A 19,710-nucleotide genomic window follows, 5' to 3' on the forward strand; every position below is an offset into this window, starting at 1 on the left:
CCTAACACTCCCACCACTACCGACATAAAACCCCAAATCCTAACACGTTCTCACACCTCTCCACAGCAGAAATGAGCCATGGAAATGACATCAAGAGAGAACGTGAAGTGCTGAAACAGAAGGAATGATACCCATACATGGCAGTAAAGGACCAGAACTGATGAGAGAAGAACCACCATGTCTGACCACTAAGCACTTTCATACTTCACACAAGGAACACTTGGGGTTTTTTGGAGTAAATACATTTATTGATACCCATTTTACATATAGTTCAATGAAATAATCTATAAATATAAAAGCATTTTTCCTTTGGATATCACCATGGTCCATGTAAATACTCAAGAGTCAGTCATCTGCAGGAAGCGCTCCAAGTCTCACTGCTAGGTTACAGACCTGAGTACATGTTACTCAACAGCGACGCTGATGCGCTCGAGTGGCCCAGTGGCTTTGGAATGTGACTACTGGGCATGTGCAGTAATGAAATCAATGGGAAAGGTATCAGCCATGAACAAGAGAAACAATTATGAATTCATATCCCAGGCAAAGGAAAGGACCACAGCTGACACTTGGTGTCAGAATACCAGAGACAGGGTATGTAAATAACATACACTGTCCCCTGAATGCCTCCTCCAGCCCACAGTGGGCAGTCCACCAGAGACTTCAGGTCACCTGTGGTCAAAAACAATTCTTAAAGAGCCTACACAGCATAGAATAAAAGGCATGGCATCAAAATTAAAGAAAAGTGAGCTAAGTAGTTCAGTGACATAATGAGTTTGTCCCCTCACTATAGGGGACGCTGGGGAGAACTTTCTGTCTTAAATTCCCTTTGCGACATTGTGCATGATCATGATCAAATGACGAGAGCGCATCGTCTGCCACCCAAACCCAGGTGTGGAAATTCTCTCCTTGCAGTGTCTTCCTCAGCACCTCCAGGGAGCTGACGCAGCCCTGGCTGAGCCTGGCTCTCTCTCCCCGACGCCGCGCACACACACCGCCTCTTTTCTTCAGGACAAACACAGAAACATCCTTTGCTGCATCTTCTGAGGCAACAAGCTAATGCACTTCCACGGTCTGAGAGGTACAGTGAGATCTGAGCTCTGAGAGGCAGTGTTAGAACGTAAGCAAAGCAAGGTCTTTAGACACTACTCAAGTGAAAGCCTAAAGGAAGCGTATAAAACTCGGTTTTCCTATTGTTTTAGGCTGGAATTGACAGCAACATTCACTGGTAAAGATGGATAACTGGTATCATCTCCAGGTCCAAATTACTCCAACTATTTAAGGTAGGACCCAAAGAGAAGAAAGACACACTGAGTTCTGAGGTCTCTGTAATTCTTTTGTGCCGTAGTTTAAAAGAGATAGTAGCTTCAGGTGCACAGAGCCGGCCGAAGAGCTTTCATCTAAGCGAGAAACTCCACCATCGTCTCCAGACTCCCATAGGCAGCAGCTCCTATGTCCTGCAGCACATGGCATCTGACCCTGGAGTGAGGAGTGAGCTGGCACTGGGCCTCGATTGCTGAGATTCACACTAGATGGCATTCCTCGGCGTGCCATTGTGTGCCAATGCTTTCAGGCTCGGGGCACTGGTCTGGTGACTGCAGCTCCTGTGAGAAGTCACACCCACCTCAAACACCTCATGGATAGCTTTTCGGAAACAGTGGAAGTTGTAGTCTATCAAACCTGTGAGAGAGAAAAAGAGCCTGTCTACTTAATGTCAACTGTGAAGCTCTCTACCATCTGAAATTCTCTACATTGCAATCAGGATAAAGCAAGAGCTCAGGGGCTAACACTACTGCCTTTAAGACAGGAGTGGACAGGGAGGGCTGATAATCAAACAATCAAGTGGGGCCAGTGGTGACGCACACCTTTAATCCCAGCGCTCAGGCAGAGGCAGGTGGATCTCTGTTTGAGACCGGCCTGGTCTACGAATCAAGTTCCAGACAGCCAGAGGTATCACACAGAGAAACCCTGTCTCTAAACACCATTGAAAATTTTTAAAAAATCAAGTGGGAAGGTGGATGCATTAATGCAATCTGAAGTCAGGGTAAAATTCTTTCTACTACAAACTACCCAGGAGAACAAACAGTTAGTGATTTCTACAGGAAGCAGGCAGGCTGCACAGGCACAAGCTCAGCAGGGTTCCAGTAGCCTGCGTCCATCTTTGAGAGGGGAGAGACTTCCTCTCCATCTGCTTTAGGAACTGATTATTCACTTAAGAGTTTGGGTGAACAAAGATTTCTCTTGGGACAGAAAGGGCAGGTCAACATTTCTCCCCTTCACCTTTACATGTAGAAGCCCAATTCTGAACAAGCAGCTGACACTGAGCTTAAAACACTCCATTTCCCAGCCTCCCTGAGCTAGATACAGGCACTTGGCTTAAAATCCTGAAATGCCCAAACTGAACAGCAAGCTCTTTAATTCTTAGAAACACCACATATACCCACCAGCGTAGCAAGACTATCCCACCTGCACTTGTTCATGACAAACACCAAAAAGCACTGTGTGGCCTACCTAGACATCATGTGACCTTTCAGTAATTTATAGTGGACTGGATAAGTCACTGGACACTATTGACAGTATGATAGCGGATGTATGTGTCAAGAGAAGCAGCATCAGGTCCACACTTTCAAGCATATGCTAGCTGGGGCAGAAAGCCAAAACACAACAAATCAAAACAATCTGCCAACTAAAGAAGCCCACAGAAGGGAGAGCTAAATGCATGCAGGGCAAAGCTGGCAGTAAAAACTTCATGGATGAGGTTGAACTTTGGATATACTGGCTAGATTTCAGTAAGTCCTCTTACTTTTGTACATGTGCACACATAAACACAAATAAATTAAATGTAACAAAAACAAGTTACCAAAGAAACCTTAATGTCTATGAAAAGGTGCTTGTCATGATAAGGTATCATTTCACACCTACAGACTAAGACACATGAGTCCATCAGTACGAAACATTAGCAAGGAGACAACATGATGAAAACACCCTCACAGTACTGTAAGGGATGAAAATAGTAAAGCCATTGGGAAAGTCCTTTGTTACTGTGTCTATCTATTCCATTCCTGCATACTCACCCTAGAGACAGATGACACATGTGCAAAGCAAATGTGTTGATGGGCATCAGCCTTGGTTTAGGGTTTGTTGCTGTTACTGTCGTCTGTTCATTTTTTGAGGCAGTCTTTCATGCAGCATAGGCTGGTCTCAAACCCATTAATAGACAATAATCGTAAACTCCTGACCCTGCCTCTATCTCCCAAGTGCTGGGATTATAGGTGTGCACCACCATATCCAGTTTAAAAGGTGCTAGTGAATGAACCCAGAGCCTCCTGGATGCTACACAAACACTCTAACAATGGAGGCTACATCTTAAGCCCATTTTGTTTTGTGATGGAATCTTGTTTTACAGTCCTAGTTTGCTGGCTAGTTTCATGTCAACTTGACATAAGTAGGTCATCTGGAAAGAAGGAATTTCATCAAGAAAATGCTGCCTCATTTTCTTGATTAATAATTGAAGTGGTAGGGCCCAGCCTTTGTGGGTGGTGCCATCCCTGGGCTGACAGTCCTGGGTTCTATAAGAAAGCAGGCTGAGCAAGCCATGAGAAGCCAGCCAGTAAGCAGCACTCTCCACGGCCTCTGCATCAGCTCCTGCCTCCAGGTTCCTGCCTGTTTAAGTCCCTCAGCAATGGACTGTGATTTTAACTGTAAAGATGAAATAAATTCTTTCCTCCCAAAGCTATTTATGGTCATGGATCACAGCAAGAGAAACCCTGAGACTCTAGCTGGCCTTTGTAGGGAGACACTGTAGCCCTGCCTCCTAGTAGCCAGGACAGGTGTGCCGGGACACACCCATGAGGGCGTGGTCAGGGGAGGTCTAAAGGTGACACGGACAGGGCTCTTAAGGGACCTCGCGCACACGCGCTCGCGCTCACATGGGTAGCCCCTTCTCCCCTTCTTCCTTCTCTCTGGCCTGATTGCCTTGCTGCCCCTGGCACGCTTTGGCTTGCGCTTGGCTGGTGTTTATCTAAATAAAGAAACCTTAGCCAGATGGCTCAAAGGTTAAGAGCACTGACTGCTCTTCCAGAGGTCCTGAGTTCAATTCCCAGCAACGACATGGTGGCTCACAATCATCCGTTATGAGATCTGGTGCCCTCTTCTGGTGTGCAAATATACATAGAAGCAGAATGTTGTATACATAATAAATAAAATCTTAAAAAAAAAAAAAAAAAAGGAAGAAACCTTAGCCTTAGGACTGCGGATGGATCTCTTCACGCCTTGAACATACAACAATCCTGCTTCTGCCTTTCAAGTGCTGGGACTTAAAGATATGAGCCATCACTAAAGATATGAGCCATTATATATGGCTTATCCATAGGTATTTGTCACAAAATTAGTTGTATCATTAAAATAATCTAAATGGGAGCCGGGGAATGGTGGCACATGCCTGTAATGCCAGCACTTGGGAGGCATAGGCAGGTAGATTTCTGTGAGTTTGAGGCTAAATAATAAAAAAAAAAGAAAGAAAAATCTAAATGTCTAGCAACAAAAACAAAGTTCAATATACAACAGTGGGAAACCTCAAAAATAACCTTGAACAAGGAGAAAAACACACATGCTTCAAAAACTAACTTCTATTTAACATCATTTGCACAATATTGAAACGAAAGAGTAAATTATGCATAGGAAAAATAAAATACACAGACCAAAAAAAATGATGTAGATCAAGAAAAATATACAGAAGACTGCAGTTGAATGTCATGCCAAATGTATGTGTGTGGGGGGGTTTGTGCACCTGCATGCAGTACCTATGAGGCCAGGAGGCATCAGCTCCTGCAGCTACAGTTACAGGTGTTTGTGAGCCTCCCCATCTGGCTGCTAAGAGCAGGAGGTGATCTTAACCACTTAACTACCTTCCAGACTCCACAGTAGTTCTTAAGGCCAAAAGTAAATACACATTCATTGTTTAATATGGAAAATATTTTATATATAAATATTTCTTTTAAGGCTCAGGCAGAAGAATTGGGTTTTCTTTCTTTCTTCCTTCCTTTCTTTTTTTGAGACAGGGTTTCTCTATACAACAGTCCTAGCTGTCCTGGAACTCTAGCATTCAGGAGGTAGAGGCAGAGGCAGAGGCAGATCTCTGTGAGTTCGAGGTCTGGTCTACAAAGTAAGTTCCAGGATAGCCAGGGCAGTTACAGACAAACCCTATCTTGAATGACAGGGGTGGAATGCAGAAGAATGAAAACAGAAGACCATGAAATCCCATCTATGGTGCAATCTACAAAGGAATCTTAAAAACACCAATTACCTGATCACAAGCCATTGAAGTTTGAACATAAGAAAAACAGCATAACACATGTCAGGAGCAGGGCAGGCAAGAGTCAGAAGGGAAAAGAAGATGGGGGGGGTCACCATCAATCAATGATGACTGCCCCCAACGGCCACAACACTGGCAAATACTAAAGCGGAGATGTCTCACTAATAGGTCCAAATATGGTACTAGAACATGAGATCCAGAAAGTTGCAGGTGTAATTTTTTCATCACAAGCCCAAGCCATGAACTAGGTTTAATGGAGAAAAGCATTTCCCATGTAAGGTTAACAACCTAAGTTCAATCCCTAGAGCCCACGGTAGTTGAGAACAACTCTCAGGCCATGAAGTAGAGGAGCTGACCTAAAGAGTAAGAAGTAAGCAGAAAGATTTGACTCTGAAGAGTATGGAATTAGGACAAAGAAAACCAGACAGAAGGAAATAGGAGGCAGAAAACTATACAAGGTGACCCAGAGAAGAAATCAGTGATCAAGGAAGGACTGGCAGCCACACAGAAGACTAAGAGCCTGCAGCATGAGAAAGGCCATAGGATGCAGGAGGAGACAGCTGAGGACTGTTTAGATGGGAAACAAACCACAGGCAAGAAGAGCCAACAAAAGTTTATGGAGGTGGTGACACCTTTAATCCCAGCACTCAGGAGGCAGAGGCAGGCGGATCTCTACGAGTTTGAAGCCTACAGAGCCTGGCCTACAGAGCGAGTTGCAGGACAGGCTCCAAAGTTACATAGGGAAACCCTGTCTTGAAAAACAAACAACAACAACAACAACAACAAAAAGTCTATGGAGGAAGAGGGGGTGGATGGGATTAAAAAAAAAAAAAAAAAAACTTGATTTAAAGCACAAGATTAAAAGGAAAGAGAGGGCTGGAGGGATAGCTCAGCCCAGCTCACAACAAAAAATATAAAAGGAAAGAGAATGTCTGGGCTACACGTAGACAGAAGGTATGGAAGTAGTTAAGCTGATTTGTAAGACAGTCATTAATATAATGGTGCAATACTTCTTTCAAGAACCTGAACGTGTAACTTAAGCTGGGTGTGGTAGCCCATGCTTTTAATACCAGCATTCAGTAAGCAGGTGGACTTCTGTGAGCTCAAGGATAGCCTGGTCTACATAACAAGTACCAGAACATCCAGAGCTATATCAGAGATCCCATCTCAAAAACAAAGCAACAGCCAAAGAACAGCTCTTGAGGCTGGAAACATGGCTCAGAGGTTAAGAGCTCTGGCTGCTCTTCCAGAGGACCAGGATTTGATTTCCAGTAGACACATGGTGGCTACAACCATCTATAAACTTCAGTTTCAGGCCATCTGACACTTTCTCCTGGCCTCTGTGGGCACTGCATACAAGTGGTTCAAGCAAAATACACATATAAAATAATAAAAATTTAAAAACTGTAAACAAACAACTCTTTGAGGGCTCGACAGTTAAGAGTGCTTGCTCTTCTTGCAGAAGACCCAAGTTTGGTTATCAGCACCCAATGATGGCTCAAAACCACCTCGTGTTCTGACAGCCTCTTTTGCCCACTTCAGGCTCCAACAACCATGTGGTATACATATATGCACTCAGGCATACACACATACATATAAAGTAATAAGTAAGTCCTTTTTTGTTGTTGTTTTGGTTTTGTTTTCTAAGACAATGTTTCTCTGTGTATCTCTGGCTGTCCTGGAACTTGCTCTGTACACTAGGCTGGCCTGGAACTCAGAGATCTGTCTGCCTCTGCCTCCTGATTGCTGGAACTAAAAGTGTGCTCCACCACCACAGGCATTCTTTTTAATGATGGCTCACAACACCCTATAACTCCAGTTTCAGGGTATCCAATGCCTTACGGCCTCCACTGGCAGTGCATGCATGCAGTACATAAACATACACTCACACATGCCCATACATACCTAAACACACACAGAGAGTAAAAAAATTACATTTTTAAGAAGGAACAAAGTTTAAACAATGAATAATAAATACAGCAGCTTTTTAAAAAGAGCTTCATTACCTTTTCGTTCAAAGCTTTCTTCCCTAAGAATGCAAACCAGTGCCAAAAACTTAGTGACTTCCTTTAAATAAAGGACAGTTGTATTATTCAGCTTGATAATGGCCATCGATTCTTTGTCATAAGCACTTCCACTTCCATCTTCCTTTAATCTATTTTAAGAGAAAGAAGCAATTATTAAAAGTTTCCCAACTAGGTATTTCGTATAGGAGCAAACCTCTCCTCCCCATCCCCAAAGGTATTTTGAGAAGGAACAATGCTGCCTTTACACTGGAACAGCCATCACCTAGGATAAAATTCCTACCACAACCCAGGAGCTTCTGTTAACAGCAAAGCTGTGTACGCCCCTCTGTCACCACTGCAGTCAAGCATTTGGAGACAAAGGTGATAATGATGTAGTTTTGAACCACTGACATTTCCACCATCATGCTGGCCACTCGCCTGCCCACACTGTGCTCTGCAGACTCAGCTGAGGGCCTTCTCTCCCCCTTCCCTCAAGCTACATGACCACCCAGGACCTGCCACACCTCAGCCAGGTACTATAGGATATATTCTAAATGCCGATCCCAGCACACCTTTTCTCAGACATCTTCTGTTGTTTCCTTAAACCAACCCCCCCCCGCCCCGCCGCCAAAAAAAAAAAAAAATCAAGAAAATTCATAAAGTCTAGAGAAGGACAGTCCCAGCCAGAGAGAGGTAAGAATTACTTAAAACTCAACAACTTTTAAATGGAGTTTGAGGGCTGGTGAGGCAGCTTATCAGGTAAAGGAGTCTGCTGCCAAGCCTGACCACTGGAGTTCGATCCACAAATGATAACACAGACATGACTTCCCCAAGTCTGACCTCCACAAGTGGTACCATATAGCACGCATGCACCTGCGCCTGCTAAGAATTAAGAGTTGGCAAAACTGACTCTTTAGTAGAGGTCTTTGAAGGCTGGAAGGATGGCCCACTGGTTAAAGCACTTACTGCTCTTCTAGAGGACTCAGGTTTGGTTCCCAGCACATACATGAGACAGCTCAGAATCCCATCACTCCAGTCTCAGCAATCTGATGTGCTCTCTGGCCTCCGAAGGGTACACATACATGGTGCGCCAAAACTCATGCAGGCGCACAACACACGCCCATAATAAACAAAACAAATCTTAAAAGAAGTACTGTTGCCTTTCAAAGGAGGATGAAAGGCACCAGCATTCAAGAGTCTGAGGGAAGAGGATGGAAAATTCAAAGCCAGCCTGGCCTAAAGTGAGATTGTTTCAAAGAGACAGAAAAAGCAATTCAAAAAAATTGTTGGAAAAAAGAGGTAAAGGACACATACTAAGAAGGAAATGCTACCAACAGGTGTCTGGAAGGAAACAATGTTTCCCTCCCATTTTTTCAACTTTACCATCTCATGTATTGTTTTCATGAAGGAGGGCTTATTTTTTAAACTGCTCTAACTTCTTACAGTTCACCTTTTCATACATTGATTCCCACAAAAACCCAGAGAAGAATTGTTACTATTGCTCTATTTAGCCACTTTAACTGGGGGGGTGGGGGGTGGGCAGGGGCAGGACACAGTAATCTAAATACAAATAAGAGAATTATGCCCATTTTACAATCATAAAACTCTAATTTATAACAAGTAAAACTATATCTGCCAAGGTCTGGACTCAAACTTAGGGTTTTAATTCAATCCCAAGCAGTTTCCAATATAGAGCAGTAGGGAAGTCTGAGCCATATGCTTTAAGAGTATAAAAGGAAACTGCTTCCTTTGACGGAAGAAGAGGAAATGCAGTGCTCTGTACTGTCAGCTGATAGCCAGAGGTCAAGGAGATCCTATTCTGTAGGAATAGGAAGTGAGAGCAGGCACCAGCTAGCTGACAAGCAATACAGACATACATGGACATCTGTGGATGGACCCACAGCCAGCAGCTGCAATTTCTAGTGTTGAGCCACATGATTTCAAGTCACACACTAACATGAGAAAGTTATGTCATATAAGCTTGGTGATCTGAGTTGAATTCCTGGAACCCACATTAAGGTAAAACACGCACGCGCGCACACACGCACACACGCACACACACACACACCTTTTTAATTAAAAAGAACATTAAAGGCACATTCTTGGCTGGGGACACAGCTTTGTAAACATTTACTTGCTTAGCAAATGCACGAGTATGGGGGCAGGGAGAACAAGAGACATCTAGACAGCTACTCATGTCTAGATTAGACAGATTTTGATGATTAATCAGGTTAAATAAAATATACTAATGACTCAAAACTTAGGGGGTTTTTTGTTTGTTTTTGTTTTGGGGATATAGCTGGCTTCCACTCCCACATAAAGCAGGTGAGTGTGGTGATGGATACCTATAATCCTAGCACTTTGGAGAGAGGGGGATCAGAAGTCCAAGTTCATCCTCTACTAAATATATCAAGTTGAGGCTAGCCTGGGCTACTTGAGAACCTGTCTCAAAACAACAACAACAAAAAAAAAGACTTTAGAGCAAGTATGCTTATATGAGTTTCATTCACAATACATACAAGCAGAAGCAGGAAGGTCACAGGCAAGAGCAAGTAGATTTAGAAGCAACACACCCTAAAGGGGTTCAGTTGAGAGGAAAGGGAACCTGGCTAGTGCTGAAATTCTCAATGAAAAAACTGTAGCAGATCTCCTCAGATAAAACAAATGCCAACAACTATCAAACACATACAGTTCTCCTGTGACCCATCAGTATCTTGTGCATTCATGTCCATTTACACACTTACATGGATGCATGGAACATAGTAGACTTCAAACTTCCCTCATATTTATCTGTACTGATGTAGCTTGCAAATGAAAGATCTACAATATGAAAACTGATAATAGTTTAAAAGAACAAGGTACAAAAACCAGGTGACAGGGCCAGAGAGAAGTCTCAACTTGTAAAACACTGGCTGCACAAACCTGACATCACAGCTGCATGAAGGGATTAGAAAGGTGGAGACAGGAGGTTCAGCAAAGGAGGGCCAATTGAGCCTGGAGTTCACTGCACATAAGAAACAAGTGAGACCCAGTCTCAACAAAGCAGAAGGTGAAAACCCGATCCCAAAAGTTGTCATCTGATCTTCACATGAGCACCATGGAGAAAACACACAAAATAAATACAAGTTTGAAAAAAGTAAAACTAGCTTATAAAATTTGACTAGTTTTTTTTTTTTTTAAAGCAACATGTACTAATCATCTTTTTTTTTTTTTTTTGAGACAGGGTTTCTCTGTGGCTAATCATCTATCTTTAAGAATGGAAAACACATTAAGTAACAGACCACCTCATTTTCATTACAGAGAGTAGTACAACAAAGAACAGCATATAATCAGTGAGAATAGACAGAAATAGACAAGGTACGGTATTCTATTCACAGGCAGCTGAAGGAAGACACTGACAACCCAGGCACACAGATAGGATGTGTGGGTGCATTAGAAAACACACATGCTGAAAGCACCCTGGCATGCTGATGCTAATACACAGAGGAGAGAGGGCTAGTCTACAAAACTGTCTGGTTTTTGTGTTTTATAAGCTTCTATGTAGAGTTTAGGGAATATCTCTATGTAAGCACCTGTATTATTTTAGAAATCACATGTATACATCAAACATTTTATGTGCAAGTCCTTCTAACAACTAAAATTCTGATATTTTTTTTGCTTGTTTGAGAGAGACAGGGTCTCACTGATGATGTAGCCCAGGCTGTTCCAGAACCTGCTCAGTAGACCAGGCTGGCCTCAAACTCAGAGATCTGACTACCTCTGCCTCCCAAGTGCTGGAATTACAGGTGTGCATCACCATGCCCAACTAAAATTCCAATTTTTTTTTTTTAAGACACTATTAAGATTAAGAATCCCAGCCAAAGCCAGGCATTGGTGTTGCACGCCTTTAATCCCAGCACTTGGGAGGCAGAGGCAGGCAGATCTCTGTGAGTTTGAGACCAGCCTGGTCTACAAGAGCTAGTTCCAGCACAGCCTCCAAAGCCACAGGGAAACCCTGCCTCAAACTCTTCACGACCTCCCCCTCCCCCCAGCAAAAAAAGTAAGTAAATATAATTTTAAAAAAAAAAAAATCTCATTTCATTCAGTGTAAGCCAGAGGTGGGGATTAGGTAAGTTTTCCACTTATCTGGGATCTTGCAGAGATGTGTAAGCACTTACCCATATATACAAGACACATCAATTACAACATCAATCATGTCACAGCAAAGTTCATAAGACTGCATATCCACAGGGGAACTGTCTGTTGCAATGTAGATTTTGCTGACAACATCAAAGAGAAAAGCTTTTTCAATACCTGAATTCTTGAAAAAATAAAATTGGGTAAGTGTTGAGTTTCATTTAGGAATCACAATTTGCAATTTTTCAAAAACCTTAAATTACTGAAAAAACATTCTTAATTTTAAAAGTAACATTCCCCATGGTTTTGTTTTTATCTTTTTTTTTTTTTTTTTTTTTTTGATTCTGGGATACTAAATGCAGGGTTCAATAAATGTTCTACCAATGAACTCCACCCCAACCCTTCATATCACCTTTAAGTATACAATTAAACACCAAAAATAAATGATGTTTGGTGGGAGACTTTAGACAGAGCCTTACAATCCTCCTGCCTCTATCTTGTGGGACGGGATTATAGGTGTACACCATCACATCCAGCAAGAAGTCATTATTAACTAGTGTGTGTGTGTGTGTGTGTGTGTGTGTGTGTGTGTGTGTATGTGTGTGTGTTTTGCTGGAAACTGATCCTAAGGCTTTCCACATGCCAAGCAGTGCTCTACCACAAAGCTACATCCCAATTGTCATGAAGAAGCTTATAATTAAGGAAGTACAGGGAACTTTACCTAAAAGACAAAAAACAAATCACAATAAAACAACTCAAACTATACTTTATGCTATTATTTATCTTACATGTTGAGGCACTGATCTTTACTTCAAGTCTCACTTTTTGGAGAATTAAATGTAGACACATTTAACAACGATAGAATTGGAAATTATTTCAAAGTAAATAGTTCACTTACTGATATAAAGATATTTAATAGGTTTTCCAAAGTTGGCAGTTGTGGAATGAGTTTCTGAACCACCTTACTGAAGGCTTCAAATATTGAGTGGTCATAGATGCTAGTCAAATAAAAGCTGAAAAAATATAACACAAGATGGTTATTTCATAAAATAAGTTCATAACTACTATCACAATGCCTTAAATTTCAAGTTCCTTAACATTCAAATATATCCTGTCTACTATCCCCATCATTTCTAATAGTAAGACCATGTCCCAACCTGGCCGTGCCAATCCAATCACCCTCTTTGCTGCATTACAGAGAGAGCAACTGAGGGAGAGCCCAAGAAGGTTCAAAAAAAGAGAAACCCAACGGCCCACATTAGCTTTGCAACCCATTCCTTAAAGCTTACTTCCCCCCAGCACAAAACTGAGACAAAAGTCAAGACCAAAATTGAAAGTAGAGAAGGGATCATTTGTTTTTATTATCTGGCTTTTTTAGACAGAGTAGCATGGAGATAGGCTGGCCTCAAACTCACAATAAACTGAGAATGACCCTGAATTTCTAATCTTCCTACTTCCACCTCCCTGAGTAAAGCTGGGATTATAGGCTTTTGTCACCACACCCAGCAGAGTGATGTGGTATTTATTAAAATAATAAATTTGAATCTACTAAAGTGTCACCTCAAAAAGTTCTTTCCCAACAGCCATGGTAGTATAAGCCTGTAATCCCAGCACTTAGAAAGAGGCAAGTGGATCTCTGTGAGTTTGAGGCCAGCATGGTCTGTATAGCAGAGCTTCAGGGTTATCTATACAGTTAGATCCTGTTATTTCCTCTCCCCACACATCACCAGCCTACACACAGAGTAAACCTGTACCTGCTATCCTTCTGTCACAATTTGTTCTTCACAGCACTGGTAAGTACTTAAAACTCCACCACACATTTCTTATGAGCTGTGTCCTTTTCAATTGTAAACCCCAGGAGAAAGGCAGCTGTTATCTCCCTCACAGTTGCAAGCCCAGTGTCTGAACAGTGTTCATGAGGATTTGCTGAGTAAACAAATTAGTCTGCAGCCACAACACCCTCTTCTGAATAAAAGACTACACTGCTCCTTAGGATTAGGTAGTTAGCCTAAGGAGGATGGAGACCTAAAAAGAGCAGGAGCTGGACTCTAAATGGACTACAGTGAAGAAGTCACATGTAAATTTAACACAAATTTGAGAGAGGGGGCCCTTAAACACTATGGACAATTCCACCTGCTTTTTTCATGAGTGACATTTCTGTCATTTAATTGTATTTCTGACGTATTTTATATACTCATTACCACATCAGTTTATACTTTACAGATGATTTACAGAAAACTTCAAGGAAGTAAAAACCTAATCAAGAAGGGGCTCTACTCTAGAAGTGAGGGTATCATGGCAGGTAAGGCCCTGTGACTCCTGACACTAGCAAGGAAGGGGCATTTCAGTGTTTCCTTTAGGCAAAGACTTCACCAAGGTTAGAGTTCTCAGGACCTGTGAGGATCGGAGATTGTTGGGGACAGGTAGATTCTGGGAGTTACAGAGCACGCTCATAAGATGAGTTCCTAGAAATGGAAAAGCAAGCCATAGAACTGCTGGTTATTTATAAAGTGAGTTTTGGGGTGTGCTCAAGGGTAGAATGCTTGCAAAGAGAATGCACAAGGTCCTGGATTCAATCCCCAACACACACAAATAGTAAAAGCTTGATGCAAAATTCTACTGAGGGCAACAAGCTTAGTGTACGACCCTTCTGAGTACAGGGGAAACCATGGGATGTCCCAAAGAGCTCAACAGGAGTTGACAGGCATTAGAGGGATCATAATGGTTCCTCACCAGTATAAGAAAACTTGTTTTAAATTCCAGCAAAAGACCAACAAAAAAAAAAAAAAAAAAACTTTTTTTTTAACATATTCCTATGATTGAGGGGTTTTATGGGATGGCACTTTTTTTTTTTTAAGATTAATTTATTTATTATGTATACAATGTTCTGTTTGCATGTACCCCTGCATGACAGAAGCGGGCACCAGATCTCATTATGGATGGTTGTGAGCCACCATGTGGTTGCTGGGAATTGAACTCAGCACCCCTGGAAAAGCAATCTCTTAACCTGTGAGCCATCTCTCCAGTCTGGAATGGCACTTTTACATTCTCTCATAAACATTTATTTACTTTTGCTTTTCAAGACAGGATCTTACCAAGTAGCCTTGGTTGGCTGACTTCAATTTACAACGATCCTCCTGCCTCTGCTTCCCAAGTACCGGGATTACAAAGGTACAACAACACCATGCCCAACTCTTATATAGACTCAACTTTATTCTTTCTAAGCATGAATTACAAGTGTTTTAAATTTTAGTCTAAGCATCAATGAGATTTTCTAGAAACTACCTGAAAGATTCTACAGCGTAAGGCCCACAAATCTTAGGTATAGACAACTGGCTTGAGCATAAAAGGAAGTTTTTATAATAGGGCAGAGATAAGGAAATTACACTTGCATCTCTTCTCTGCTTCCCCCTTTAAGCTTTTTTTATGATCAAGGACATCCTCTTATGTACTTGTAAATACTCATTTCTTCCCACTATCACAAAAGATATACAATAACATTCCTCATATACTTTTAGAATACAAATACACAAAATACATGACCACCAATCCAAATTAATTTGTGTTCGTTAGGGTAAATTCTTGATATTTAACTATAAATCAGCAGTCCTTCAACCTCAACAGCAGCATTATGTAAATGCAAAAGCAAATCTACCTAACCTCAAGTTTCTAAGAAGTATAAGCTGCTTTAAAAGCTAAGATACACTAGAGTCAGCCCAGACTTGAAATGTACACCTTTGAAAGGCTCTTCCTACTGAGACATCAACAAGACCCAAACTCAACTTTCACAAAAATTATGACAGATTTCTTGCACAAAGCCAACTGGGGTTAAAAAGTGAAGAAATCAAGAGGGGAGAAGTCCCAAAGCAGACTCATGCCACAAGGAAACAGCCTGATTCCAGTCCCTTGAGATGAATTTGCAAGAGCGCCAATAGAAACACTTCACATGACTTCAATCATCAGGAAAATGAAAAAGGGGAAAGTAATTTCTCAGTAACACAAAGCTTGCAAAACAGCTTGGAATTCAACAAAGAAGAGATCAAAATGATTACAGAATTGGGGACGGGTCCACCAGTCACAGAATGCTGGTGTGTGTAATGACAGAGATGGGAATACATTGACAGGGCTCTCATAATCAAACACGCATGTTGTTACCTAAGATGGAGCTTTTCTAGCCCAGCATCTGCAAGGTCATCATTGGCCCTCTGATGAATGTCCCTCTGTGTTTCTATTTTGTGATCATCAGACAGACCATCAACTTTGTGAATAAAAACCTCAAAATTCATGTCTGGGTTAACCTTGTAGGCTTTAGAAACAGTAATGTGAAGTCGTGTTAAAGCCTCCATGTAGTCATCCTGAAAGTCAGAACAAAATATTTTTAACAAGAAATCTTATAAAACACAAGTAACAAGTTAAGAAAGCCTCAAACCACCTCTTTCCCCAACCACAGAAAGTAGGCTACCCTAATTACTCATAAATATTCAGATGTGCTGACACAAAACTAACTAGTAAATAGCTCTTTAATTTCTTAAGATAGAAAATCAAATACCAAGTCAATGCCTGAATTTTTAATGCTGTTACTATAAGTTAAGGTAAAATGCACATTTCTTCCCAATAGAACTGTTAAAGTAATCCCAGCTCTGCCATTTGTCAGGTGTGTGGCTCTAAGCAAGTTGCTTAAACCCTGACCTTAAGTCAAGTATCTGTAAATGGGAATAACTACCCATACAACATTCTGCAAATCAGATCGTGTATGAGAAAGCACTCACTGGAGTTGGCATCACTCCAAAAGCATTCCCTACAACAGTAAGCTCAGCTTACAATAGGTAAACTCAAGGATAGAGATACAGTCCATCCCACTGACTGCCGACCATATACAGTGGGCTCTCAGCATATCTTGCTAGATTATATTCAACTTAAACAAATCAAAAATTGGACTCATTTCTCATTCTTCCTTATATTGTGGCCCCTGAAGGGATACTTCAATGGGTGAGGTGACCACTGTAATAGTTAACAAAGCAGTATCTACTATTAACCAATAAAAGTAGAAAGCCAATGGTAACTGCTCATTAACTGGGACTCAAGAAATGTAAATGACATCTCCTGGAATTGTACAATGACAGGTCTGCTCCCTAAAATCCCTCTGCAGCTGCATGTCTTACATTGTCAGGGGATCTACTGGAAAGAGAAAAGCTTCAAGCACATGACAAAGGAAACAAACAATCCCTCTGTTTCACATCTTTTTGCCACCAGAGAAAAGAAGCACACAACTTTCTACCTAACTACCTGTGCGTCAATGACATATATCAATGCTCCTGTCCCCCTGAAGATCATTTCATAGTCAAAGGTTGGGTCAAAGAAGTCCATCTGTCCAGGAAAGTCCCAAATCTGGAAGTTCACAAAGGAGCTATTGGAAATGTCGTCCTTATAAATCTTGTTTGTACTTTCCAAAAAGAGAGTCTCATTGGGTGACATCTTATGAAACACCACCTGTTAAGAGAAACAGAAACAATTTCACAATTATTTAACTACAGAATTTATATTAAAAATCCCATGGCACTAACAGTAAAATTTTGACCTCAATACAAAATAAATAAGGTACTAATTGGATGCTAATTCACTGGTACTATCCTTCTACTTCTGACAAAAGACACAAGCTAACTTCCCTCATCCACTTTGAAGATGAGGTTTCCTTTCACTATTTTAACTGCATTACTACTAGTGGATTATGCTGTTTCCATATATTGGCTTTTCATTCTCGGTGTTTGTAGTTTTCTATTTTGTGGGGACGGTGGGGGTTTTGTTTTGAAAAAGAGTCTTAGCTATGTAGCCCAGACTCAAAATTCAATCCTGTTGCCTTTGCCTCCTCCAGTACAGAAACTACAGTGTCATCTCAACAGGCTCTATTGTGTTTTGTCAAAGATTTAAACTTTGTCAAAACCTGCTTTAAGATCATGAAACTATTTCAAATAAAAGTGTGCACATTCAAAAATAACACAAATGCCTACCTCAGGCTCTAAGAAACAAGAAAGAAAATAAAATAGACTGGATCCTTCTCTCACTGAGTTTGCAATCTGAAGAGAGGCTGGGCGGTGGTGGTGAATGCCTTCAATGCCACCCAGCAATCGGGAAGCAGAGGCAGGTGAGTTCAAGGCCATCCTGGTCTACAGAGTGAGTTCTAGGACATGCTCTGAAGCTACACAGAGAAACCCTTTCTCAAAAACAAACCAAACCAACAATCCCAACAGGAAGTAAGTCAGGAGGCCGGAGGAAGGAGGGCAGAAACAGTTCCATGAGAAAAGAAATGGTAAAGTCAAAGAATTGTTAAGCATCACAGCAGGGAGCCAGAGATGCAGTAGATCCCTGTGCTCAGAGCACTTGTCTGTCAGGCACAAAGCTCAAGCACCAAGGAAAATTTAGCAATGGTGGCTCACGCCTGTAATCTCAGCACTGGGGAGGTAGACTCTGAATCAAAAATTCAATCAAGGCCAGCCTGAGAGAGAGGGAGGAGGGAGACAGGCAGGCAGGCAGGCAGACAGACAGGCCCGCTCGCCCCGAGAGAGAGAGAGAGAGGAGAGAGAGAGAGAGAGAGAGAGAGAGAGAGAGAGAGAGAGAGAGGGAGGGAGGGAGGGAGGGGAGGGGGGAAGGGAGGGAGGGAAACATAGAGAGAAAACCAGCAGGGCTGGAGATGTAGCTTTAAGACTTGCCTGATACAATCCTAACAGACAGCAAACTTGCTTCTCAGTGTTAACTTGGAAGAAGAGAGAAAAAGACCTCACAGGTTTTGCAGTCGTGGTTTGCTTACCTAGCAAGTAATGCCCAGTGTTCAAGCCTAAGCACTGCCAGCACCCTTCCCCCCAAAAGCCCAACTTTTGCCACAGACAAGAGAAGGTAAATAGAACAGTAGTGCAGGAAAGGCAGGGGGAGAAGACAACTACTTTTTTAAACGCCCAATCTACAAAATACCAGAGAGATTTGGATAAACCTTTGTGTCAGAGTGATTAATAGGGAAAGCCGGGTGTTGGTAACACAAGTTTTATCAGAAGGTCGGTGTTTGTTGAAATAAGTCAACCCGGCCACGCTGAGCGGTGGTGGCACATGACCCTAACCCCAGCACTTGTGAGGCAGAAGCAGGTGGATCACTGTGAGTTCCAGGACAGCCTGGTCTACAGAGCAAGTGCCAGGACAGCCAGGACTGTTACAGAGAGAAACCCTGTCTCGAAAAACAAAACAAAACAAACAAAAAGTAAAGTCAACCCTGTCCCTATCTCCCTGTTCACTAAAAATAAAAAGCCTATTCGGATCTTGACAGACCCAGGGTAAAAACAAACGCATGTCCGAATTCCTGCAAAACACTTCTCCAAAGATCTCTGTGACCAGTTACAAGGGACTGTCTGTCACCTGTAACTGCAATCACCGGGCGACCGGAACTAAATAAAGTAGGTGCAGAAATGGGACCGTCCCCCAAATAAGCGTTTCAGGAGTCTTCAACAGACTAATAACAAAAGCTACTTCGATGCTCAGTGTCTTTGCCACAACTCTTTCTGGCGCTGCCGCGGCCGGAAGCTTGGGAGGGGATCCCTGAAAACTCGGGTCGCCTAAGTGAGATGCTGCGGGAGAGCACGCTCACCAAGTTCTCCACGTGAGAACTGGAGAGGACAAGTCGGTTTCCTCAACGCCACAGGGGCTAGGACCCAGAGCGCGGAGATCTAGGGCGGTGCCCCAGCACCTACCTCCACCCTTCCAGCCAGCGTCGCCTCCTCGCCCCGCTCGACCCTCGGCCGGCAGAGTCGGACGTGGAGGCCCAGTCGGAGACCCTGGGCGGATCGCGCCCGAACTCTGAGCTCGCAGGCGTGGACCGTGCGCCGGGACGCAGGGCCAGGCCGCCACCCTCTCGGGCCTCCCGGGCGGCCGCCACCTGAGCGCCGCGGGCCGAGCGAGACCGAGGGCGGGAGGCCCGGCGCGGGGCTCTCACCTTCTGGATGGAGGACTTGCCGCTGCGCCGCAGTCCCATGAGCAGGATCCGTGGCTTGGAGCTGTCAGCGCCGCCCGGGCCGCAGCCACCGCCGGCCCCCGCGCCACCACCGCCGCCCGCCGCTGCCTCCTCTTCCTCCTCCTCCACACCGTAGCCGAAGTCCTTGGGGAACGAGTCGGCTGCTCCGTAACTGCCGGCCAGGGGCGTCTCCTCCGCCCCGTACTGCAGGGACATGGTGCTGGACCGCCGCCGCCCGCGCCCTGACAGGCCAGGCCAGGCCAGGCCAGGCCGCCGCCTCCCCC

General features: G+C 43.1%; 1 protein-coding gene across 1 annotated transcript; it reads right to left on the minus strand.

The window, feature by feature from the left end:
* Positions 1-224: 224 nt before the first annotated feature.
* On the minus strand, positions 225-19,680 carry Rragc (Ras related GTP binding C). The gene is made up of 7 exons (XM_027399212.2): positions 19,409-19,680; positions 16,720-16,923; positions 15,589-15,788; positions 12,332-12,446; positions 11,475-11,617; positions 7,318-7,466; positions 225-1,677 (listed from the first exon to the last, which is right to left on the minus strand). Exons 1-7 carry the CDS (start codon positions 19,640-19,642, stop codon positions 1,526-1,528), a joined length of 1,197 nt encoding a protein of 398 aa, XP_027255013.1. The 5' UTR covers positions 19,643-19,680; the 3' UTR covers positions 225-1,525.
* Positions 19,681-19,710: the final 30 nt, after the last annotated feature.

This window comes from Cricetulus griseus, chromosome 2, assembly GCF_003668045.3.
Source record: "Cricetulus griseus strain 17A/GY chromosome 2, alternate assembly CriGri-PICRH-1.0, whole genome shotgun sequence".
Taxonomy (NCBI): Eukaryota; Metazoa; Chordata; class Mammalia; order Rodentia; family Cricetidae; genus Cricetulus; species Cricetulus griseus.